The 26,088-nt window shown below is 49.3% G+C and overlaps 1 protein-coding gene across 2 annotated transcripts in view; it reads right to left on the minus strand.

The window, feature by feature from the left end:
- Nucleotides 1–26,088, minus strand: part of Tead4 (TEA domain transcription factor 4) — a 73,544-nt gene that overhangs the window by 11,020 nt on the left and 36,436 nt on the right. The window contains exons 3-9 of one of the 2 annotated variants that reach the window (XM_050121989.1): nucleotides 13,172–13,236; nucleotides 12,831–12,893; nucleotides 9,021–9,149; nucleotides 7,728–7,771; nucleotides 7,231–7,286; nucleotides 4,074–4,213; nucleotides 3,138–3,311 (exon numbers count right to left, since the gene is read on the minus strand). In XM_050121989.1, the coding sequence (XP_049977946.1) occupies nucleotides 3,138–3,311; nucleotides 4,074–4,213; nucleotides 7,231–7,286; nucleotides 7,728–7,771; nucleotides 9,021–9,149; nucleotides 12,831–12,893; nucleotides 13,172–13,236 (671 nt within the window). The remainder of the gene's footprint in view (nucleotides 1–3,137; nucleotides 3,312–4,073; nucleotides 4,214–7,230; nucleotides 7,287–7,727; nucleotides 7,772–9,020; nucleotides 9,150–12,830; nucleotides 12,894–13,171; nucleotides 13,237–26,088) is intronic. The other variant, XM_050121990.1, reaches the window with a different exon arrangement.

Here is a 26,088-nt window from a genome sequence, read left to right on the forward strand (position 1 = left end):
CTCTCCCCCTACCCCCCCCCATACACACTTCAAACAGGAAGAGGCATTTATAGCCTATGCTGGCCAGTTTTGTGCCCACTTAACGTGAGCTAGAGTCATTTGGTAAGAGGGAACCTCAGCTGAGAAAATTCCATAAGACTGGACTGTAGCCAAGCCTGTAGTGCACTGTTGACTGGTGTGGGAGGGCCCAGCCTACAGCGGGGAACACCATCCCTCGACTTGAGGCCTAAATGCCATAGGAAGGCAGGCTGGGCGCAGGGCCTCTGCAACAGTTGCTGCCTGAGTTCCTGCCCTAGGCTTCCCCAGATGAAGGACTACAAGAAGAAATAAACTCCTTCTTCCCCAAATTGCTTTTGGCCATGGTGCTTATAAAAGTAACAGAAACCTGAAGACATAGGCCTTGTAGTTTTTTTTCTTGGATCTTTCTTTAGCATGTGTTCCAAACAAATGAGTCCGGTACGCCAATAAGGGATCCCAGAGAGGCTCGGGCTGACAACTAAGTAACTCCATTTCACTCAGGAGCAGGGAATTGAGGCTCCCAGGGTAAAGATCTCCAAGGGCAAGAAGGGACTAATAAGATAACTGTTGATAACTGTTGTTTGTGTCTAAACAAATAAAGCTTGTCTAAAGATCAGAGAGTGCAGAGCTAAGACAAACAGGGCAGGGACTGATGGCACACGCCTTTAATCCAGGACTGTGAGTTCAAGGCCACCCTGGGCTACACAAGATTGAATCTGTCTAAAAGAGAAACAGAGCTCACACAAAGGGAGGAAGAGAGGGATATGGCTGGGCAGAGAGAGGAGCAGGAGGAGACAGGAGCTCAGTGCACTCTGGAGATGCAGTCTGAAGCAGTCAGTCAGAGGATGCAATCTGAGGACAGGATCGCCCCTTTGGTCTGAGCAATGGTAGAGGTAAAAGGTCTCTCTAGGGACTGGCTGTTCTGCTTCTCTGATCTTTCAGCTTTCACCCCTAATATCTGACTCCGGGTTTTTATTGAGAACAAGTAGAATTCATGCTACAGATAACAGCTAGAAGTATTCGAAAAGACCATTTCCTCTCTGTTTCATGTGGTGTCTTATGGAGCAATATGTAAAATTTAAGAGTAACTTCATCTAAAAATATTTAATTTATATACAGAAATCCACTTACAGGGAAAAGAAAAGGTACATAATAAAGGAAATGTAGTCATAATACAATCTTTGTCTCGTTGGTGACCATTGTCAAACAAAATTCAAACACTATATATGGCTGACTCATTCCATGTGGGTAGACTGAGGTGAAGGGAAAGCGATATAACATGGATCACTTTTCATTTAGAATGCATTAGTTATGACAATTAAGATACAGCAACCTAAATGTTTACTAAGACAGGATATAAAATCTAAAAGAAGCCTGGGAGCTGGAAAAATAGCTCAGCAGTTAAGAGCACTGGCTGCTCTTCTAGAGGTCCTGAGTTCAATTCCCCACAACAACATGGTGGCTCATGACCATCTATAATAGAATCAATGCCCTCTTTCTGGCATGCAGGTGTACATGCAGATAGAGTGCTCATATATACAATATACATGGAAAAATAAGTAAATAATCTTAAAAAACTAAAAGAAAAATTACAATTTATCAGTCTGGGACTTAGGAAGGCATTAACACAAGAATCGGATATTTTTCATTATTAAAGACTCTTGGGGGCTGAAGAGATGGCTCAGAGGCTAAAAGCACTGACTTCTCTTTCAGAAGACCCTGGTTCAACTCCCAGCACCCACGTGGCAGCTCACAACTGTCTGTAGCTTCAGTTTCAATGAATCTGATACCTAACATACATGTAGGCAAAACACCAATGAACACAAAACTATAAAAATAAAAAGGAATCATTAAAATTAATAACATAACTATGAACACACTTATTTAAAGTCAATGGATCTTCTGCAGAGAGCCAGGAACTCAGGGAGGGAGAACAGGGCTGGGCTAGGCATTCCTCGGTAGGGCCCGTAAGCCAGCTGGAATACTGTGTACACGTTTACTGTCAACATTCTCTTTCCAGAACAAGAAGCTTTCAGATTACCAAGAGGTTTGGGAGCAAATTAGGCTGAGACAATCTTGGTGGAGGTAGAAAAAGGGGCACTGTGAGGCTGGGGTGCAGCTCCATGGTAGAGCGTTCATCTGAGGTCCTAGGGCTCCAACCCCTGTGCTACAAAATCAAAACACAATCAGCTAAATGGAGGGTACTCCAGCACTGCAAACTAAATAAACCAAAGAAAAACACTCAGGTGGTCCTCTGGGGTTAGCGGAAGCCAGAGGGAGCAGGAAGACTTCAGCTTTGGCCTCCCAGGCCTGAAGAAGATATGGAAAAAGTTCCATGTCTAAAGTCCAGTCAGATGCATGAAGAACATTCCACCCTTATCATCCATCTGCCCGGTCTCCCCTATGTCCCTTCTGGGTGTCCTAGGCCCTGGAAAGAAGCTGTGAGGGCAGCCCTGCACCTCCTAGACTCAGAGAAGAGTGCCTTACGAATTGGCTCTAGGCACCCAACGTTCACTGAAGACGGCGGCGGCAGAGGACAGGAACCTTGGAGACAGACATGGGTATTTCCTTTTGGGTGGCCTGGGCTACGGCAGCTGCCATCCACAGCTACACTCCTCTTTTCAAACCTCTGCACAGCCCAAGCAAATTCACAGCTGGAAAACCAGATGGGGGCCAGCGTCAGACCCAGAACCAACAGCTCCATGTGGACTCTCCTCCCATCCCTCAGGTTTCCCCCTCAACACAACCACCTCCTTAAGACCCCAGTTCCTGATCAAGACGCTGCCACAGTCACCATCAGCCTCTTGAGTGAGGTGGGATTCAGGAAGGTTCTACCACAGTATGCTGCAGGCCACGCTGTGTATCGCCAGCGCAGAGAGAAAGGGAAAGAAGACAGAAGAGTAGACAGAGAAACGAAACACAGGCCTCCCATCATCCCCCGCTGCTGTAGGCTCTCACTGCTACATTCTGGCACTCAGCTCCCACCAGCAGTGGCCTCTGGTGCGTGCTCCCGGCCACCCAGTGTCCTCACCTCCTCCACAGCGTGATGTCCTCCTTTCTTTCCAGCTTCCCCACCATCTCAGTGCGCTAAGGGAAGGAAGGAGAGGCCCAGGGCTTACCCAGAACTTCACAAGGAAGAAGGCATTTGAGGGCCCCCTTTCAAATAGCTCCTTGAGGCCCCCCTTCTTCTCTGGGAATTTGTCATAGATCTGGCGGATGTCCACGGCTTCGAGGTAGGGGTCACTGTAGCTTGGGCTCGACTGGCTGATGTGCACAAACAGGTGCTTGCTGTACTGTAAGGCAGAGGAACAATCGGCCTGAGGGTGATGCCAAAGGATAGGGTAGAGAGACAGCTGGACCACCTGCCTCACTTAGGACCTGGGGCAAATCGCTTTGCCTCTCTCTGGGCCTCACTTTCCTCAGTGGAAAAAGGGAGACAAGATGGGTCAGGGGCAACCTGCTGCCCTCGGCTCGTTTCCCAGAGGATGTGGATTACACACCACAGACTCCTCAGCTTCCTGAGCACCCCTCAGAGCCAAGAGGCCGAGGGCTGGGGGAGGGGCAGGGATGGGGGGACACTAGACTAAGAGGAGAGATAAGAGACAGGGGAGAGGCCTGAGAGAGCTGAGAGGGAGAAAGGAAGTCAAGAAGGGTTGAGGTGGGAGACCTGCAGAGAGCAAAGAAAAAAACAGAGCGAAGGAGGAGGAGGCAGGCGGGCAAGGGGAGAAGAAAGAACAAGGAATCTATTAAACCCTGATGGGAGAAGGAGAAAAAAGGAAAGAAAGCAAGAGAGGATAAGGTGTGGGGAGGCAGGGTGGAAGGAAGGTTAGACCTCTGGGCCTGCCGAGCTACTATGGAGGCAGGATTTCCAGGGGTGGGAACCCATTTATTTGGGACAGCAAGCTTCCCAAGATTTGAGGCCTACTTTGAGGACAGGGCCTGTGGGATTGGGACCTACTCTGGCCCTTCAAGATAGGGGACCTACAACAGTGGCAGAGCCTCCGAGGTTAGGATGGTCTCTCTTGGAATAAGACAGTTGGACATGGGAGACATACTGTGTCAGGATCTTGCTGGCGCTCCAGGAAAGCAGAGAACTCCAACATCCAGAGCTTGGAACTGGCCACACTGCGGCCTTGCCATGGGGAAGCTGGCAGTGCTGAGGGCGACGGGGTGGGTCCTGCAGGAGACTCAAAGCCTGTGTGAAGGGAGAGAGACCCGTGGAACCTGCCCCTACTTGTCCTCCTTGCGGATATCCTCAGTGAAGACTGGAGAAAACCAGTGAAGTGTGCCCTGCGGCAGGACAGAGCCTGTGAATGATCTGGCTCAGTGATCCCAGGCTTCTGCACAGGCCCTTGCTCGGAGCAGATGGATTCTGCACAGCCCAGGTTGCCTGGAAAGCTGCCAGAGCAGGCACTGCGGGACTCTCGCCCTGGGGCAATTTCAGTCCAGGCAGGAAGAGAGCCAGCTGAACCAACCAGCACAATAATCGAGGCTCAGGGAGCAGGAAGCTTCCTGGAGGGCCCACGATTGCCTCAAACCCAGAGAACACCACCTATGAATAGGGTTCTAACACAGGCCTAGACTAGCGTGGGTAAAAGCGTGCCCCTGGTACCAGAGAAGACATCTTGGTGCCCCTGAGGCTAACCAAGGTGAGGCTAAAGGAAATCTTGAAGTTTAAGTGACAAGTTCTTAGTGAAGATGGGGAACGGGTACCCCAAATTGGGAAGCATCAAAGCTAAGTGGGGGATGGGGGTGGGGGCAGGGGGCGAGGGGGCTGGGAACCAGCTGAGGGAATCTGGAAAGCCTCAACTTCACTGATGAGCAGGTCTGAACTGATGGTTGGAAAAGAGGCTCTGTAGTCAGCCTGCGAGGCAGGCTAACAGGGTGGATTCTATGCCTGAATTAAGGCAAGTCAGTGGTTGAATTAAATGGGACTGGGAAGCTGTCAGCTTTGTAATTTTTTTTTTCCCCTTCCTGGTAATACTGGAGATGGAACCCTGCCTGGAGCAAGGAATGTGAATGAAAATTCCTGAAAAGAAGCTGTGCCTGGCTGTGAACAGAAACTCCTGGAAGGAGTTTCTGGGTCTGCAGAGACTGATGGACCCATTGGAATTTCAGTACTGTGGAGAGACAGGAAATGTATAGGTTCAGAGGCTAATCACTTTATCTTGGCTAGAGTGAGTCTTCTGGGACAGCCAGGCCTTGACTCGCTCTGTAGCTGAACTAACACCTCGGATAATAAACAGAAACCTCTTAGAAGCTATTAACTCAGCAGAACACGAGCATCTGCCAATCCAAGAGCTAGAAATGTTATCACACAGCATCCTGGACCTATAGAAGAGCTCCCCATCTCGCTGTGCCTGCCTCTCTGGTGTACCCAGCAGCTTACTTTAAAGTTGCCTTGATTTAAGACTTTTTTTTTTGTTCAGTAAAACTATGAAAACCCTGTGAAATTGTTTCTACAGAAAAACACAGAATTTGAGGTAACCTAAATCTGTGTTCCCAGGCCAATGTCACTCACAATAAACTAACACACATACACAATCTCTCTCTCTCTCTCTCTCTCTCTCTCTCTCTCTCTCTCTCTCTCTCTCTCTCTCTCTCGTTTATTTATGGTTTTTCAAGACAGGGTTTCTCTGCAGCTTTGGAGCCTGTCCTGGAACTAGCTCTTGTAGATCAGGCTGGTCTCGGACTCACAGAGATCCGCCTGCCTCTGCCTCCCGAGTGCTGTGATTAAAGGCGTGTGCCACCATCGCCTGGCTCAGAATAAACTAACTCTTATTCCATTTAAGATGAGAACTGTGGTTTTGATGATGACAGTACTCTAAGCAGGCTCTTTACCACTGAGTTTGACAGCTTTTTATCCCTTCTTCATTGTGGAAGAAGGGTGGGTCAGAGGGGGCCACATTAGAGGCAAGGTCTTCATGAATCAGGTTTTCTGGAAACCTAGTGGACACTAGTACCCTGAGCAGAAGCAGTGAACTCAGGCAACAAGAAAAGAAAGAACGGTCCAGAAGAGTGGCCAGCCACGCTGAACACACCAGCTCATGCTTAAGTGCATCTGCCAAATCTTTCTTCCCTTCCTTACTGCAGCCCCAGAGCACTTAGGAACTGCTGTGTACACAGCAAAGAAAACCCACAAAGATATGCAGATACCAGCTGCAGGGACACAGACATAGCAGTGAAGAACATCCCTGCTGGACAGAGGTCTGCTGAGCCCTGGGTGGACAAACAGAGGGCACCTAACTTGGGAGGGCCAGGAAGGAGGAACCATGGCCCAAGAGGAGCAATCTAGCCACTGTCCAGAGACAGAGTAGGGAGCACAGTGGATAGGACCAGGGAACACAGTAGCTGAGTCTCAGGAACCCTGCAGATCTGCTGCAGGGCTCAGATCACATCATGAGGGCACCACGGGGCCAGGGAGCATTTTAAGCCTGGAAATAACATGGTGAGAGAGATGCTTTGAGAATCTCAGGGAGCCAGGTAAGAAGCAACTGCGGTATTCCAGGCAACAACTAGGAGAATCTGAGTACAGACTGAATCAACATGGACAGAGGGACGAGAAGAGAAAAGAAGACAGGACATGAGGACTGGACCCAACTCAGTGATGCTCCCAGTGGGGTGAAGAAAGCAGTGAGCAGACACCAGGTGTGGCAGGAGAGCCTGAGACCCCACAACCAGAACGTCACAGCTGGTCACTCTCCACGCAAGGTTGAAAGTTTGACCTGGGCTGCAGTGTGGAACGGGGTGAGGGAGCCTCTTGAGAGATTGTCAGAATTGGTCCACTGAGGCCTGAGGGAGGGCCCAAATCAGCAAGCTGCTTCTGTCACACTGCCCAACAGCACTTTCCAGCCATCAGGGTCTCCTGTGCTAGGGAGGGAATCAGGCTTGCAGTGTCCCTCGGCTCCCAGCTAAGAGGCAGTAGGCAGCTCTCCAAGGGGGAAGCCTGAAGAGCCAGCACGTACATCCTACAAGAGTGGCCCGGGGACATAGGCACTCCCTTCCAGTTTTGCGTCCCAGCCAGCCCTGAGCACAACTAGCAAGAAGGCACCTGGCATTGCCCCAGAATGCCACGGCACCTGTGAAGCATGGCTGCGGCCTGCTGACTAGAGGAAAGAAATAGAGACAGGTGACATCACGACATCTCACAGGACCCAGGTGCTCAGAGCCACTGAGCGGGACACATAAGCAGATCATGTACCAGCTACCTACCTGGAAGAGGCAGTGGAGGCTGGACAGTATACGCGTTTTGAGAGAAAGGTTTCACACTGTGGGAGAAAGGAGAGAGAAGGCATCAGCCACTGGGAAGAGCTGCAGGGTAGGCTTGGCCACTGGTGGCCCCAGCAGGCATTGGCGTCCAGCCTCCTCCCCTGCCAGTTCCCTCAGGTTTAGGTTTTGAGTCATGGAAGCAACATGTCTGTTGGGGCAATCCACCTCACATCCTCTCCCAGGCCAAGCAGATGTCTCTTTGGGTATCAGCTTTAGAGCCCCTCCTTTACCCTGTCCAGATGAACACTTCAATAAAAGGCATTGCAGAGTGTGGACATTGCAGACTAAGCAAGTGACGTCTGGGAGCAAAGCCTTATTCCTAAAGTCAAGGCCGATCTTGCTCCCCCTGCTCCATCTCCCAAAGCCAGGCTCCATTTCCTAAAATTCTAGGTTTGAATTCAGTTCAGGGAGCGAGGGGTGGGAAATCAAACCATACTCACTCGTGGGATGTTCCAGGTTGGCCTGGCAAAGCTCCTTGCCAAAACTGTGGAGGTAAAAGGTATAGACTCAGCTTGGCTGTGCTGTGCACAGAAGCCCACGAGGATTGTGAGAAGAGTCTGTAAGGGAGAAAGACCGCGCAGGCCTCCGGGTGTAAGAGGAGGAAGGAAGGAAGGAAGCCAAGGCCTCTGTTTAACTGGCTGACACTACAGGCAGCAGCTACAACAAGGTGTGTTTCCCTGTGCTCCCCGGGGAAAGCCAGGTTTTGTGTTCCCCTGTGCTCCCAGGGGAAAGCCAAGCTTGCTGACCCCGAACTTTCTCCCTCCCATGGAGACTCAAAGGATTCTTTAACATGTAAGGTTCTGAGGTCCTAAAGTCAAGAAATCTACCCAGGGGCTCAGTGGTAGAGCGTGTGCTTAGCTTGCATAAGGTACATGGCTCCCACCTTGCATACCAAAAATGATACAATCCAAGTACCTACACAATCATTTAACGTCCAACCTAACTAACATCCCAACTAGTGCCCTCTGACTCCCTATGAAATAGGATGGCAGAAAGAGCTGTGGAATTCAAGACATGTCCCTTCCCCACCAGCGAGGATGGTGCAAGTCAGGCATCTTTTTTTAAAAAATATTTATTTATTTATTGAGTGTACAATATTCTGTCTGTGTGTATGTCTGCAGGCCAGAAGAGGGCACCAGACCTCATTACAGATGGTTGTGAGCCACCATGTGGTTGCTGGGAATTGAACTCGGGGTCTCTGGAAGAGCAGGCAATGCTCTTAACCACTGAGCCATCTCTCCAGCCCCCAAGTCAGGCATCTTAAAGAGGTTATATGACAAGCTTCGGAAGGAGGACCGTTTCTGGAACATTCTACAAGTGTGGCGATGCGGACAGGGTTGAGACTGGTCATCAGGCTGACAAAATCAAAAACTGAGCACGGGTTTGTCCCTAGACAGCAGCTCTCTACACAGAAGGTGGGCTTTGCTGGGATGCTGAGCAGGGTCAAGGGTGAATGGAGGACAGAATAGTCTAGTCAAAGCCTCAGGATTCAGCTCCAGTCGCTGGACTTCTGGCCACCTGGCCAGCTAATGAGAGCAGCCTCTTGCATCTCTTTAAAGTCTGCTGTATTGTTACGGACCTCAAGCAGAGGTTCCAGCAACAGCCCTGGTTTAGAATGAGCTCTGGGAGGGCTCAGAAGAGAGGGACTGAGACTGGCCACTGTGCCCAGCTCTGAAGAAGAGACAGTGAGAGGAGAGCTCTGATGGCCTCTTGCTCTGGGTTACCCCACTTACCCCTGAGATTGCTGGGTAGCCAGGGCCCCGGGCAAGAGCCATTTTATTGTGGAAGGCTGTAGCGGAGACGATCTGGGCGGACGACATGGCAGCCATGCTCTGCAGGGCCTTGTTCTTAGCTGCCTGGTCCTGGGAAGACATGGGAAGGGAGGACCTTAGCAGGGCCACCAGCCAGGCTCAAAGGAGGGTGATCTGGCCTTGGGGTCAGAAAAGCTGTCCAGCACCGGTAGCCAGAGCTGGGGACCAGATTTGAGTTTGTGATGTACTAACGTACTGGTGACTGAGCAGGGGGCTCAGCTTCTCTCTTAAGTTTCCTCATCTGTTGTGGAAGCCTAAAACTGACTAGAAACTATGCCAGACTGACTGTCTGACTGCCCTCTCTCCCTCCCCCCTTTTACCCCTCCCTCTCTCTCCTGTCTCTTTTTAGTGCTGGGGATGGAACCCCAAGCTTCAAGCATGTGCTCTACCATTGAACCCACAGCCCAGTTACAATCATTATAAAATGGAGACTATGAGTCAGTATTTCACAGTAACCGAGAATGTGGTAGAACCAAGTCAGCCTTGGGAAAGACAAAACTTAAGACTGGCAGCTACCTCGGTAGCTTAAAAGTCTACAGGGCAGTCTCCCTCAGTCCACACAGCAACTCTGAGGCAGTATGCTGTGTAGTCCTGAGAAATGCTAGTGCACTTTGACCCCTAGGAGGGCAGAGGCTCAGGAGGATCCCTCTTAGAAGGTGAAGAAATGGGGCTCAGAGAATTTAGCCTTAAGGCAGTGGTCCATGCTGTGGCTCAGAAGTGTTCCCCTAAGCTCACAGGTTGATGGCTATTTAGAGATGAGACCTGTGGAAGGTAAGTAAGCAAAGTCACGAGCGTGAGTCCCCATGATGGCATTCATGGTCTACAAGAAAAGGAAGGCTGACTATTGCTAGCTTCTTCTCTGGGTAGTGGTACCCTTCCCCAAGTTTTAATTCCCCAAGAAGGCCCTCACAGATACTGGATAGATGCTACAGCTGTGTCCTCAGACTGTGGGCTGCAGAAGCATTTATTATTTTTTCTATTAATTATTTGTTTTATGTGTGTAAGTGTTTTGCCTGCATGTATGATGTATGTATTGTAGTATGCACATGCCTGGTGCCTACAGAAGCAAGAAGAGTTACAGATGGTTATGAGCTACTTACTATGGTAATCACAGCAATTAACCGCTGGTCCATCTATCCAGTCCCATCAGCATCTATTCGTTAAACTTTTCTCTTTTATTTTTCTTTCTGTACAGAGTCTGGACCTAGGACCTTTGCGCATGCTAGGCACCCACTCTACCACAGCAGTAGCTCTCTTCACAGCCCCTAGCTCTTGTCTTCAGGGTACTGAGGATTGAACTCGGGACCTTACACACACTATAGAACCCTACCCCTGAACTATATAGCACCAACCTCTTTTTGTTTAAAATTTTGAGATAGGGTCTCACTGGAATGCTCAGGCTGGCCTTGATCTTGGATCCTCCCAAGTAACTGAGATTGTACACAGGCGCCATCGTGCCCAGCTCCCCTCTTTTTAAAGACAGAGGCTGCCATGTAGGCTGTTCTCAGACACATGGGATGAGTGATCTTCCTGCCTCAGCCTCCAGATGAGACTACAGGCACATACAATCACGACTAGTTTTTTTTTTATAAATAACTACTCAGTCTGAGGAATTTTTCCATCATCACAGTAAAAATGACTAAGACACAGCAGGCTGGTACAGCGAGGGTCATGCCAGCCAAACGGGCAGTGTGAAAGTGTTAGGATGTGCCAACAGTCAGTACTCAACAATGCAGGACATGGAAGCCGTATTATGGTCCCCATCAGCAGGGAGTGGGTGAAACTTGTCACTGGCACCCTCACCCCCTGTCCTTCTGCGGTTAAGCGAGGGCCTTGTTCTCAAAGGCCGACTCTGAAGTCATGTACTTTCAGGAGGAAAAGACATTCAAGGCCAGCCCTCCCAGGCAGACCACATCCTCACGGCTGCTGAGATTAACAACCGCATCCAGAGAGCTCCATCCGTTCCATGCCAACAACACGTGTCCCTTCCTGTATCCTTAATCTAAACAAATGACAGGGCTCAGGAAACCACATCCTCAATATGTGAGCCAGGAGGAAGGGGAAAGGACATCGTAAGGATGACATCAAATGGCCAGACAGCAGGGTCAGGAGTCGGGTATTTTCCAGTTGAAGGGGACCTTACCACAACACCCTGTCATTATGTAGACGAGAATACAGAACGGGGCTCACGAAGGGTGCAGGACATGACCATGAAACAGAGATGGGGTACAACAAGCCCAAGGATTTCTGCCCACCCTACTGTCCATCCCAGAGCTTAACCACTGTGGTCCCAGGAGCCTCAAAAGCAGGACAGAGTCCTCAGACCAGCTTCTGACGAGATGGAAATACACGACAATTTAGGTACTTTAAGAAGTTCGTGGCTTCTCTTGATGCCTGACTGGAGACCCACTTGTCCTCAAGCCTCAAGTTACAAACAGACATGTGATTCCATGAAGCAAATATGGACAGTAGAGACATCCCAAGGAATAGAACAGTTCCCTAGACACTCTAAACATAACATGGCTATTCAGTCCTTGCTGTCACCTCTGGGATCTCGGTGAGTCAGAGGCAGACCAGAGAGGGGACATGAAAAGTCAGTGGGTCTTTAGGGTTGGGGGTGTTCCAGGGGGGAAAATCACAGCTGCACGCAAGCCAGCTGTCCTGGGAACAAAGGATGGGGTGCTGAGGCAGCTTCGGGGTGTGGAGGGCAGCTGGGCTGAGGGCAGGAAGAACAGTGGGTGTGGCTTCTTAGGAGGCAGAGGTCTGTGGTTCAACCTCTGGGCCACGCCATGTAAGAGGTGATAGACAGGTCCGATGGTGGTGGTACACACCTTTAATCCCAGCACTCAAGAGGCAGAGGCAGGTGGATGTCTGTGAGTCTGAGGCTAGCCTGGGCTACAGAGTGAGTTCTAGGACAGCCAGGGCTACACAGAGAAACCCTGTCTTAAAACCACCACTACCACCCACTTCCAAAAGAAGAGGTGATGGACAGGACAGCGTGAGGTGATCCAGCCCAGCAGCTTTTAAACTGGGCTCTGAGGCAGTACAGAGTTCTTCCTTAGGTATGAGAGACTGCTCAAAAGTTGGGGTGAAAACTGGGGGAGTTCTGGCCTACTTTTTGCCAAACTGGCTACAACCAGAATGACCCACTGGAAGGCATATTGAACTGAGATTTTGTTTGAGAAAATTAAAACGAAGAGTCTCATTGCTTCAACAACGATGTATTTACTGGTCTAATCCAAGCGTTCAAGCATTAGGCCTTCCTCCCAAGTGGCCAGGCAGGCCAAGTGATTAAGAACTAACTCCCTGATAGAGAATTCACTCCCTCCTAGTGCTCCCCAGAAGGCCCTGGGCCCAGGGTCCGGAGGACTGTCTTCCTAAGAGGACCCACATGCAACTGACCTTACACTGAAGGGGGTCTGGGGAGGGGATGGAATTGTCATCTCAGAGAACACAGAAGGAGCAGAGATGCTAAGTGTGGCCCTTCTACACTAACTCCCAGGTGGGGCCCAGCAGGAGGCCACCACCTGTATACATATACACAGATCTACAGAGAGGCCACAGGCTAGGCCTGACTGTCCTTAATGGCAAAAAGCACATAGGCTCAGCACAGCGGAAACCCCTGAGCCCACAGGGTTGACTTTCCCAACTGGAAAAAGAGTCCCAGCTTCTGGAAAGCCCCACTGCTCCCAAGTCCCAGGGTTCCCTCTCTGCTGACACTGTTTTCCTTACCTTGAGTTTGGCCTGGATCTCCCGGGCTTTTCGGCGGGCAAGCACCTGGATGTGGCTGGAGACCTATTGTAGAAAGAGATAATTCCTGTCCTTACCTCCAGACTGCTTATGCGTCCCCAACCCTCAGTCCTTGTGGGGAGCTCACTCCTGCCTGGCCCAGTTCACCGTGAGCCCGGCAGTGCTGCCCAGGGGTGGCATAAAGTGCTTCTCCCCGTAGTACCCTGGAGAGGGAGTTTGACTCTCTAGAAAAGGGATGGACCCAGGAACCCAGATGAGTGGGTGCCATTCCTACCCCCATGGGCGTAGGTGTGGTGAGTGGGGGGTGATCATTCCGGCCTCACCTGCTTCCTGGTGCGGGTCTTCCCTGTGCGGAGCTTGATGTAGCGTGCAATCAGCTCGTTCCGACCTGCAGAGACACCCACAACCTCTCAGTTAGGAGTGTTTGAGAGTGGGCTCCTCGTTCTGCCCACCTTGGGTAGGGCTTGGAAAGAAGGCTCTGCAGTTCATTCTCTCCCGCCCTCTTTGAGCACAGGGACATCCCAGGAGTGAGAGGAGACATCAGTCTTACTGAACAAATAGGTGATTTGACAAGAATAGAATCAGGACACATGGACCACTGCCACTCTGTCCAAGCTCCTTATCCCACAGTGGCTGCTTAAACATGGTGGCCCCTCCCGGGCTTTCTGTGTGAGGAGTACCTGGCCCAGGAGACTATTATAGTTTATGCTGCCTCTGGGAATAAGGAGGACCTTAAAGATGGTTGGTGGGCTGTAACATGAATGGGGCCTGCTTGTTGTTGGGGTTTTTTATCCCTCCAAGTACCCCACAACTGTTTAGCCCCAAAGAAAATCACACATAGGTCTCCATAAATTATAAGCTGATTGGCCCATTAGCTCTAGCTTCTCACTGGCTAACTCACATCTTGATTCACCCATTTTTCTGATCTATGTTAGCCATGTGGCTCAGTACCTCTTTTCAGTGGGGGCAGATCACATCCTGCTGCTTCGGTGGTCTGGGCAGGAATGGGAGGAATCAACTTCCTCCTTCCCAGAATCTCCTGTTCTTATTACATCATTTCTATTTCCTGTCTGGTTTTCCCACCTATACTTCCTGCCTGGCCAATCAGCGTTTATTTGAAACAATTCTCCCGTACCAGTGGGCAACCAGCGGTATGGGAGGTGTCGTACTGAGACTCTCAGAGTTGCCAGGGAGGAGTCCTGCCTCTTCATACAGAAAGAGCTCCCAGGAGAAGTAGTTTAGTGGTGAGGTTTACGTAGCAGGCACAAGGACTTTGTTCCAATCTGGCCTCACAAAAACAAAAACAAACACAGGCGACTTGGAAACCAAGCCTAGAGCATTGTGTATGCTGGGGAAGCCCTCTGCCACGTAAGCTACATCCTCAGCCTCGTTTTATAGTTGTCATTTTCCTTTATGTGTGTATTTGTTTGCTTTTTGGGGGAATGGTATTGCTATCTAGCCCTGGCTGGATAGGAAATGTCCATCCTTGATTCTCCTGCCTCCGTCCTCTTATCAGAACTCAGCACCTAGGTTAGGGGACATATGTCTACATAACGGAGCAGTGTATGCTGCAAACAGTTGTGTTTGAGGATGAGGGTTGAATTCAGGCCTGGGGAGCATGTGAACCTCAGTGGAACCGTGGCCACTGGGTAGGATAAAAGGAAAAAACAAAGAACATCAGATGGCTGGGTGGTGGTGGTGCACACCTTTAATCCCAGCACTTGGGAGGCTGAGGCAGGTGGACCTCTGTGAGTTCAAGGACAGCTTGGTCTATAGAGCTAGTTCCAGGACAGCCAGGGCTGTACAGAGAAACCCTGTCTCAAAAAAGGAGAAAGGGAGGGAGGAAGGGAGGGAGGGAGGGGGGGGGAAGGAGGGAAAGGGAAAACTGAAGTAAAGAAACCTATTACCTCTTTGCTCTACATCTAAGCCAGAGGGCATAGCGGAGGCCTGCCCTGTCAGCTGAGGCTGGAGTGGCCATGTGAGGAAGCTGCTGTTGCAGGGGCAGGTGAGGCAAACAGGCTGCCTGCCACCTGGGCTGTAACTAGAGAACTTGGCCAAAGCCAGACTGGCCCCCAAGCTGACCTTTTCCCATGGCCAAGTCCAAATTAAGAGTCCTCAACTGCCAGGAAGATGTGCTGGCCTGAGAACTCTGACTTGTCTGTGTCCAAGGAAGGAAGGAAGGAGTAGAGAATCAGGCTCCCGGGCACTCTGTGAGCTAGTCTACACCTATAAATTTCAGTCCTGAAAGATGTCTCTTCTCAAAGCCTTGAGAGAAATAGATTCCATAGGTGCTTTTGGCATTCCAATGAATGGCCAGTTCTACTCTGTGTCTAACTCAAGGTGATTGTGCTGCAGCTATGAAACAAGAGGCCTAAGTCAGAAAAAGAACAACAGACCTGGGGTTTAGGGAGCTAGGCTTGAACTTGCAGCTCCACAAAGGGGCTGTGGGACCACAGCAAGTCACTTTCCTCCATGGACCTCTGCCGAGTCGCCTTCTAGTCCAACTCAGTCTAGTTTAAAGTCTTTCTTCTATATTTGACCACACAAATTTCTACTGCCTTGGGATGCTGAGCTTAATACCAGCTGAACAAGGACTCTGACCAGGCATGGGGGCCATGCCTATCATCCCAGCACTTAAGAGCCCAGTGTAGGAAGATTGCCTCAAGTTTGAGTCCAACCTGGGCTACACAGAAAACCCAGCCATTTATTTGTTTGTTTGTTTAAGGCAGGATGAGGGGTGGGCGGACAAGTCTACCGTAGCTCAGTCAATCTCTTCCTCAGGAGGGAGAACACATTCTCAGCCTAAAGAAGTGATGAGAGTTCAGAGACGAAGGCCAGGGATAAGTTGGGGTGACCGAGAAGAGGTTCCTGAAAGCCACAGGCCAATCCAAGCCTGGAGACATGGTGGTGAGTCTCCGAGTTGGTGGTGGGACAGCGGAGTGACAGGGAAGGTAGGTGTCTTGGGCAGGGTAACTACGCTGCATTGGAACACCAGGACCAAAGCCACATGGAGAGGAAAGGGTTTATTTGACTTATACTTCCACATCACAGCTATCATCAAAGGAAATCAGGACAGACACTGAAACAGGGCAGGAAGCTGGAGGTAGGAGCTGATGTCGAAGCCGTGGAGGAGTGCTTGTTCATCATGACTTGCTTAGCCTGCTTTCTTGGTTGTTTGTTTGTGGTTTTTGTTATTGTTGTTGTTTGTTTTTCAAGACAGGGTTTCTCTTAGTCTGCTTTCTTACAGAACCTAGGACCACCAGACTAGGGGTGGCACCGCCCACAATGGGCTGGGCCTCACGTCAATCACTAATGAAGAAAATGTCCCCAGGCTTGCCTGTAGTTCATCTTAGCATGTGTCAAGTTGACAGAGAGCTAGCCAGCACAGCAGGAGATGTTAGGAACCTCGGGGAGCATCTGGGAAATAGTTCCTGGACTATCCTCTCTCTCATGCCTTGGCTGCTCATCAGTTATCTGAGCCCGTTATTCTCAGCACCCCAGAGGGGAAGAATACACTCAAGTTTCAGCTGCTCCCACTCCAGTCTGCACCTCCAGAGCTGGGAATGGGGGGCACAGGCCTGCAACCCAGCACTTAAGAAGCTGAAGCAGGAGGATCAGGAATTACAGGTCAGCCTGGGCTACACAATGAGATTTACAACAAGCATGTTAACGTCGCCAGTGTTTGGCACCAGATGAATGAAATCAGTGCAGGAATGACCAAGTCTATCGCTGTTCCACTGTGATAGGACTAGGCCTCTTTTCCCCTCCTCAGTCCTGGGGTCCAAACCATCACGCGCTGGCCTGGATTATTAATCCCCTCCCCCTGGCTTCCTGCTTCAGGCTATTCTCGGCTCAGCAGCTGACACGTCTACTAAAATCCAAAAAGTGCTGTCCTGGCTTCCCGTCCTCCTCAGAGGAAGAGTCCCAGTTCTGCCAGGTGTGGCGGGAGGGTTGGAGTCTCAGCTACTAGGGAGAGGCTGAGAGGCAGGAGGATTGCTTCTGCCAGGAACACCAGCTTAAGCCACATCAGACAGAGTTTCTTGAGGGGGAAAAACAAGCGGTGAAGAAAGCTGGGGACAGTGGCAGAGCTCTTACCCAGTGTACAACAAGGAACCTACAAAAGACAGACAGGCACATAGACATACACAGATGCACACACACATACACACATACAGGCACACAGACACACATACAGACACACACAGACACACAAACACACACAGAGACAAACACATACTCTACACAGACACACATATAGAACACACACAGACACACATACACACTCTACACAGACACAGGCGCGCGCACACACACATACAGACACACTCTACACAGACACACATACACACACACATGCACACATACAGGCACACATATACACACATATACACATACACACATATAGACACACAGATGCACACGCATACACACATACACACAGAGAAACACACACTCTACAGAGACACACATACAGGCACACAGGCAAACACATACAGACACACACAGATGCACACGCATACACACATACACACAGATGCACAGACACACATATACACACAGAGAGACACACATACTCTACACAGACACACATACAGGCACACAGACACACATATACACACAGAGAGACACACATACTCTACACAGACACACATACAGGCACACAGACAGACACACACATACACACACAGTTCAAGTCCTTCCAAAGGCCAGGATGTACCCGAAGGATCTATCCACCCTCATACCAGCTCAGCCACCTCTCTGATGTCACCTATCTGCCACTCTGAGCTGCTTCCTGGGACACGCTGGGCCCACTTGCCCACTAGGCTTTGTGCTTGCCGTCCTTCCACAGACTCTCACCTTCTCCATGTTCCTGACAGTGTCTAGAATGGTCTCGGCCTGGGTGGAGATGGACGACTTGGTCTTGTGACATCTTCCCTGACCATGATATGAGGGTAAGGATGCCCCGCCCATCGGCACACCTCAGCCTGCGCTTCCTGCCGTCCTCATTTCCCTCCGTGTGCCATGTGATCTACTGATATTCTGGCTCCTGTCATTCCCGCAAAAGGGCACCCTGAGAATGCACTCGGGTGCTTGCTATTTGTCTATATCAGACACCTAGGGAACTCCCTGGAAGGTTGGGGAGAAGACTCCGTGGACAAAACAGTTGTACAAGTGAGAGGATTGGAGTTCAGATGAACCCATGTCATTTCCAGGCAAGCTTGGTAGCTTGGAAGGTGGACACAGGGTCCCCCGAAGCAACCCAGACCCTGAAGCAACCTGGATAGCTCAACTAGTTCATGTCAGCAAACTCTGGGTTCAGTGTGAGAGTAAACAAGACAGAGTGATCAATGAAGACTGTCAATATCGACACGCAGGGAGACAAACATACATGCACACCACACATACATTTAAAAAACTGCCTGCATATTGTAAGCTCTCGATAAATGTCTCTTTAAAAAAAAAAAGAAGAAGAAGAACTAAATGGTAGTTGGTCAGTATTGGCACACACCTTTAATCCCAGCACTTGGGAGGGAGATGCAGGCAGATCTCCTACTTCAAGGCCAGCCTGGTCTGCAAAGTGAGTGCCAGGACAGCCAGGACTACACAGAGAAACCCTGCCTTGAAAAAAACAAAAACTACAGAAAAAAGGAGAGAATTGAATGGTAAGGAGATCAACTCTCCGGGACGCAGGTTTCGCCTTCAGAGACTAACAGGGGAGCTAAATGAAGTCGAGCAGTGCCTTCAGGTTATTCCTTATTCCCAAGGCACACTGTATCTTACTCTCAATGGAATTCTATGGAGCCAAAGGCATTTAAAACACAGGAGACTCTCTTTGGGAAGAAAAATGAGGTGAAAACTCCAAACACAAAATTAGGTTTGAAAATGCTTGGCTAGGGGCGTGTGCGCCTTAGCGGTAGAGCACTTGCCTAGCACGCACAGGGTCCTAGGTCTTGTCATTAACACTGAGGGGAAAAAAAAAAGCCAACCTCTTGGATAGTGATGGATGCTTACTATTTTGATGGTGGCAATATCTTCACAGGTCCCCACATTTGCCCAAACTTATCACCACGTAGGCCCTAAGCACATGTCATTGACACTTCAATAAGATGCCTTGAAGATTAAGTTTATGGGCCAAGGAGGCCATGCCTGATGACCTGATTCCCAGACCCATGGCGGAAGAAAAGAAATGACACTCAGAAATTGTTCTCGTACTTCCACATGTGTGCTAGGGACACACACACACACTCATACACACACACACATATTCTTCAACTAAAGGTATTTTTTTCTTGGCACTCCTCTCAGTCTTGGGAATTCTCTACTTAATTTTCCTAAATAAACCTACTCATCAAAAATTTAAAACAATAACAGAAACAAAATTTAAAGGTCCAGGATCTGAGTGTGGCGGCTCACACCTGCAATCCCAGCATAAAGGAGGATTGCTGCCTGCAAGTCCCAAGCTTATCTGAAGAGGTGGCACAATGCCCTAAGAGCATCCACCATTCTTGCAAAAGTTCCCAGCACCAACATCTCATAACTCTAGTTCCATGGGAAGCCTAGAATCTCTTCTGTGCTCTACAGAATGCAGACTCTCATGAAGGCACACACAGATTCAAATAAGTTCAAATAAATCTTAGGGCCAGGAGTTGTATCTATTTTTAATCGCAGCAGTCAGGAGACAGAGGCAAGTCTCTGAGTTCCAGATCAGCCAGAGCTACATAGTGAGACCCTTCTCCAAGCAACAAACGTCACGGGGAGATGATATAGCTCAGTAAATAGAATACTCAACTATCATGCAGGGAGCCCAATGTTCAGTCCTGCCCCCCAGCACTACATAAACCAAGTGTGGTGGTTCATGCCTACAGTTCTAACATTGTGGAGGTAGAAGCAGGAGGATCAGAAGTTCAAAGTCATCAGATCTCCAGACAGCTATGTAGGTAGGAGCATTTTTCTCACAGCCTAACAACCGGAGCTGTAAAGGTGGAAAGAGAAAACCACTTGTCCTCTGACTTCCGCATACACGTTATAGCATGTGTGTACCTACACACTACAAATCAACCAACGAACCAACCAATCAAATAAACAGATCACAAAAGTGGGTCATCAGGTTGAGGGGCTACTAGCTGTGAAAACTGAAGACCTGAATTCAAGTCCCAGGACCCACTTGGAGGGAGTGGAGTTATCCTCTGACCTAATCATGTACACTGTGGCATGCCCACATCCACCCACAAACATCCACACAAATAAATAAATGTAATTTACATTTAAAAAATAAATATATGATATATATTTTAAATTGAAGTTCAAACTTCCTTTAAAAAGAAGTTTGGAGGGATGGAGAGATGGCTCAGTGGTTAAGAGCACTGTCTGCTCTTCCAGAGGTCCTGAGTTCAATTCCCAGCAACCACATGGTGGCTCCAAACCACTGTAAAGAGATCTGGCGCCGTCCTCTGGTGTGTGGGTATAAATGGAGGCAGAAAGTTGTATACATAATAAATAAATCTTTAAAAAAAAAAAGAAGTTTGGAGTCTGCTCAGCAGTGATGGTGGATGCCTTTAATCCCAACACTTGGGAGGCAGAGGCAGGTAGTCTACAGAGCAAGCTTCAGGACAGCGAGGGCTACACAAAGAAACCTTGTCTGGAAAAAAAAAGTTCACGGTCATCTTCAGCAAGGTCAGCCTGAATCATAAGGAATTAGGTTTAGGGGTGTGGTAGATGCACAAGCAAGCAGGGACTCCTGTGATGTCAGCTCATGCATTCAGAGAAAGCCCACCTCTCCTTACAACTGTGGGTCACACTACCTACTTTCTAAATAAAAAAAAAAAAAAGAGCTGAAAAAAATGTCACTCAAACCATCCATTAACAGATGTAGGGGTGCTGGGCGATGGTGGCGCACGCCTTTAATCCCAGCACTCAGGAGGCAGAGGCAGGCGGATCTCTGTGAGTTCGAGACCAGCCTGGTCTACAAAAGCTAGTTCCAGGACAGGCTCCAAAGCCACAGAGAAACCCTGTCTTGAAAAAAACTAACTAAATAAATAAAAATATCAATCACATATGCACTAGTGGCTGTCCTGGTTAGCAGCACATCCATAGACTGTCTATCAAGGCAGACACCCTAGAGTGACTGTCATAGCTAGGAGAGAATTCGGGATTGGAGGAGATATCAAGAGTGAGGTGGCCAGGCGGTGGTGGCGCACTTGGAAGGCAGAGGCAGGCGGATCTCTGTGAGTTCGAGACCAGCCTGGTCTACAGAGCTAGTTCCAGGACAGGCTCTAAAGCCACAGAGAAACCCTGTCTTGAAAAACCAAATAAATAAATACATACATACATAATACATACATAATACATACATACATACATACATACATACATACATACATACAGATGTAGGGGTGATGACTGCCCAAGCCACTTGCTTATGGCACTGAGCCAGGCCCAGGGGGATGCTGGGAAATATCTCTTACAGGCTAGGCCACCAAAGGCTGGCTGAGACCCTCTGTCAAGCCCAGGGAAACACTCAATGCAAAAAGCCGACATTGCCTCAGCCTCCCAAGTGCTGGTATGACCAGTGTGTTACCACCTCTGGTTCCTTAAAAAAAAATTAGCCAGGGGGGCTGGAGAGATGGCTCAGTAGTTAAGAGCACTGCCTGCTCTTCCAAAGGTCCTGAGTTCAATTCCCAGCAACCACATGGTGGCTCACAACCATCTGTAATGGAGTCTGGTGTCCTCTTCTGGCCTGCAGACATACACACAGACAGAATATTGTATACATAATAAATAAATAAATAAATAAATAAATAAATAAATAAATAAATAGCCAGGTATGTAATTCAGGAGAGAGAGAGGCAAGAAAGAGGTTAAAGGCCAGACTAGACTACCTAATAAATTTCCAGGTCAGTCAAGGCTATAAAATGGAACCCAATTCAACAATTTTAAAAAAGAGAGAAGAGCTCTCAGTAATTCTGAGGCACACACCTCCTGCCCAGTGGGGTCTTCAAACCTCTATCATCTCCACATTCCCTAGCCTCCAAAAGCACAAATTCTCCCTTCTCTCCTGGGAAGGGCCATTTTTAATTCCACGCCTAAGGGTTGGTCACACAGTGTCCGTCCTGTGTTTGCTCACTCCTGTCTCCTCCGCGCTGTTCACCCCAGGCCATCACTCCATCAAGGCCCTCGCCGGAGGAGATGCTGGCAGAGTACCCTAGCATGGAAGTGGAGTTTCGGAGGGTGTTGGAGCCAAGAGAAACAGTTTCCCTCCTGTCCCACGGGAAAGGTCACTGCAGCCACACGCTGCATCCAGGACGGTTATTATTATCCAGTTCACACCGATACACACAGAGCAACCATTAGCTCTTTCTTCCTTTGACTCCTGCAGTGCTATCCGCAGTACCCACTCTGCCGCATCAGCAGAAGTATTCACACAGACAGAGATATGGAAGCCCCAGCTGCGTTTGCATCCCCGCGTGACATCCCCACACAGTTTTATGCAGTTAGTGTTGTCCCCTCCATGCTACAGATGGGCAGGGCTGGTGAGTTATTCAAGCTCAAGTGGCTGAGATTCAAATTTACACGGACAGGCCTCAGACCCACTTGCTTTTATTTCTCATTTCTTGTTTATTTTCAAGAGTTATTTATTATGTATTTCTTTAGGAGCAGAGGGATGGCTAAGCAGAATGAAGAACGTCTGGGGTGATGGGTGTGGGAGGCAGGAAAACGCTCCTAGAGAGAGAACTCCCAAAGTATGTCAAGCTAGTAAAAGGAATCTTGACCAGAAGAAACCTGCAGGAACACCAGGAATGGTGAAGCACACCTGTAATTTCAGCACTGAGGCAGGAGGATTTTTTAGTTGAAAGCCTGACTATACTACAGAGTGAATTTAAGGTTAGCCGAAGCTATACAGTGGTAGGTCTCAAAAACACCTCCCACCTAAGGAGAAAAAAGGGGGGAAGAGGATGTAGAGGAAAAGAGCAAAAACAGGATAGAAAGTTCAGATAATTCAGAGGGAGAGAAAGAGACACCTGTCCCTGACCCAGCCCTGCCACCAGTTGTATAACCTCAGCAGTTGAGTTCACAAGTCAGTGACGTAGGAGGTCATCCTGGCCTTCGGAGGGGACCCTGAGCAGCTGGACATTGCAATGTGGCAGGTGGTCTTGGCCCACCCCAGAGAGGACCTGGGAGAGGCTGGGAAGGACATCCCCACCAGACAGATGGTGGGCCCATCTGTCAGAGAACATGTGTCCAAGAGCTAGCACACGCAGCCTCAGATCCATGGCCCGCCATGGGAAGGAAGGACGGCCCAAGAAGAGTGGAATGTCTTGGCCTGACCACAGCCTTGAGGGTGGGGATCTCTGATGAGGAATTAGCAGGGTCTTCTCACGACCTCTCTACTTCCCACAAACCCTACCAGCCACCCTGGGCCTGGACCTAGACACACTTCCATCAGATCTGCTGTCTTCCTGGAACAGTCACTTCTACGTCCCATTTCCCAGGGCAGGGCAGTCTCTTCTCTCCACACCAGCCCTCTCGGCAGGAAACCCTGACTCCTCTTAGGACTGGAGAGGGAGGAGGAGAGGGAGTGGGGGGAGTGAGAGGGAAATGGGAAGAGGGGAGGAGGTGAAGATTTTTAATAAATAAATAAATTAAAAAAAAAAAAAGAAGTAAAGACCCAGCTGCTTAGCGGGAGGCCAGCGCAGGCAGCCATCTTTCCCCAGACTGTCAGGTCCCACTCGGGTCGGTTCTGCTGTTAATTACCCTATCATATTATCCTGCTATACATTGCTCTATTGTAATGAATGCAGTAAGTTTTAAAAATCAAAACGGGCTAAGAATCTAAAGCATCCACTGAGGTCTCTCCAGAGAGTCAGCCCTTTCTCTGAGTCCTGTATCATCGTCCCCTCTCGTAGGCCGGGGCCCAGGAAGGAGAAGCTATGCCCTAATCTGGATGGTACGGGAGCCTCTCTCTCTAAGACCCATTGACACCAGAGGGCTGGGGAAGGAGCTTATTTGTCGAGGTGAACACAGCAATGGGACTTAACCCTGAGCTACTACGACCATCATCCCTGAATGGGCTCCAAGACCTGTGGTGAAATCCTTGTTGGCTGGCATCCCCAAGAGCTTGCCCTGAACATATAGGTATGCCCGTCCCCACCTCCACTCCCCAGGTGACAGTTTGGGGCTTCACGTTCCTTGGCTGAGCTCTGTGCCAGTCCCCATTAAACATGGAGCTGGTGGAGAGAAAGGACTTCTGCTCTCAGGTCTACATCTTCTCTGCACAGTAACTCTCCCAACTGTGGGGGGCGCTCATCCTCACAGTTGCCTGGGAGACAGCGTCCACGTGAAAAGGTATTCAGCATCATTGAGCATCACTGTTACAAGACACCACCTCACACCTACTCACATGGCTACGAGCAGAAAGGGGAAAATAACCAGGTTGACAAGCATGTGGAAAAACTGGAACCTTCTGCCGCGCTGGGGTGGGGATGGTATAAAGAGGCACATACACTATGGGAAATGGATTACTACTGTCAACTTGATCTAGAATCTCGAGGAGAGGCACCACTAGGCACGCCCATGAGGGATTACTTAGATTACAGTTAGGCTCAGGACTTGCCTGCAAGGCATTATCTTGATTGTACTGAGTTCGACAGAACAACCCTAAAGGGGCAGCACCATTTTTTGAGTTGGATGGACGGAAAGAAGGAAAGCCGAGCGAGCACAAGAATTCATCACTCTTGGAGCTGGTGAGACAGGTGGGTAAGGGTAGCGCTGCCAAGACTGACACGCTGAGCTCAGCTCCTGGGACACACATGGTAGAGGAAGAGAACCAGCCATCTGTGGGCGCTGCAGGCGGTCCTCTGAACTTCACGAGAGTTCCGTGATATGAAGGTCACCCTGTGTGGAGTGACCTTTTTGTACACTTGAAGATGTGTTGTTCTCATTGGTTTAACAAAGAACTAAATGCCCAGTGCCCAGTAGCTAGCTAGACAAGAAGAGGTTAGGCAGGACCTGTGTTCAGGGAGGTGTTACTGGGATAAGGAAGGGAGGAGTCACCAGCAGATTCTTGAAGAAGCAAGATAAACATGCCATACTGAGGAAAGGTACCAGGAGCCACCCGTGGTAAAACACAGATAAAAAAAAAAAAATGGGTTGATTTAAATTGTAAAAACTGGTTAGTAACAAGCCTAAGATATCGACCAAGCATTCATAATTAATATGTCTCTGTGTGGTTATTTGGGAGCTGGCTGGCTATACCAGCTATTCCGTCTATACCCTCACTGTACCCCTTGCCGCCCCGCCCCCCTCCCACATGCATAAACCTGGAGAGACGGCTTAGAAGTTAAGAGCACTTCTGTTCTTCCAGAGGATGAAGTGTCAATTCCCAGCATCCACGTGCTTGCTCAGGACCACCCGGAACTCCAGTCCCAGGAGACCCAATGCCCTCCTTCTGGCTTTCATAAGCAATGGGCATGCATGTGGTAAACAGAAAGTACCCGTACACATAGAATAAAAACTTAATTTTTTTTAGTTTAAAAGTTAACCATTTTCTACTTCTTACTTGTGGATGCAATGTCACCAGCTGCCCCAAGCGCCTGCCCTCATGGCTTCCCTCCAAAGTGGACTGTAACTTGGAACTTTTAGCCCAAATACACTTTCTCCTTTAGGTGCTTCTGAGACTATTTTTCATCACGGCAAAAGAAAATAGTAGCAAACATTTGTTTGCTTGTTTTGAGACAGGGCTTCATTATGTAACCTTGACTGTCCTGGAAATCCATAATGGATACCATGCATGCCTCAAACTAAGAGATTTTCCTGCCTCTGCCTCCAGAGTGCTGGGACTAAAGGCATGCGCCACCACACCCAGCTAAACGTAGTTTTTAGAGTTAAACACAAAATCACCAGAGGGGCCAACAGTTCCTTCCTCCATCTGCTGGATTCCCAAAGGAGTTGCAGAGCAGGGCTCAGACACCGCCACACTAATGCTCACTGGCAGTGTCCTAACAGCGAGGACACAAACACAGCAGTCCCTTGGCCGATGACGGGCTAGCAAGCCAGACATCTGGGCTAGAGCTGTAGCTCAGAGATAGGTCCTGTGTTTCCTAAGGACAAAGTCTTGTCTTCTACCCTCGACACAAAACCAAAACAAAACCTTCACAAACATTGAAGCAAATGTTGATTCTACCACTCTAAGGCCAATCCGCAAAGATTAAAAAGTAAAATAGATAAAACATGCCTTTTATCC

This window comes from Alexandromys fortis, unplaced genomic scaffold (genome assembly GCF_014885135.2).
Source record: "Alexandromys fortis isolate MF-2015 unplaced genomic scaffold, M_Fortis_MF-2015_v1.1 scaffold_208, whole genome shotgun sequence".
Taxonomy (NCBI): Eukaryota; Metazoa; Chordata; class Mammalia; order Rodentia; family Cricetidae; genus Alexandromys; species Alexandromys fortis.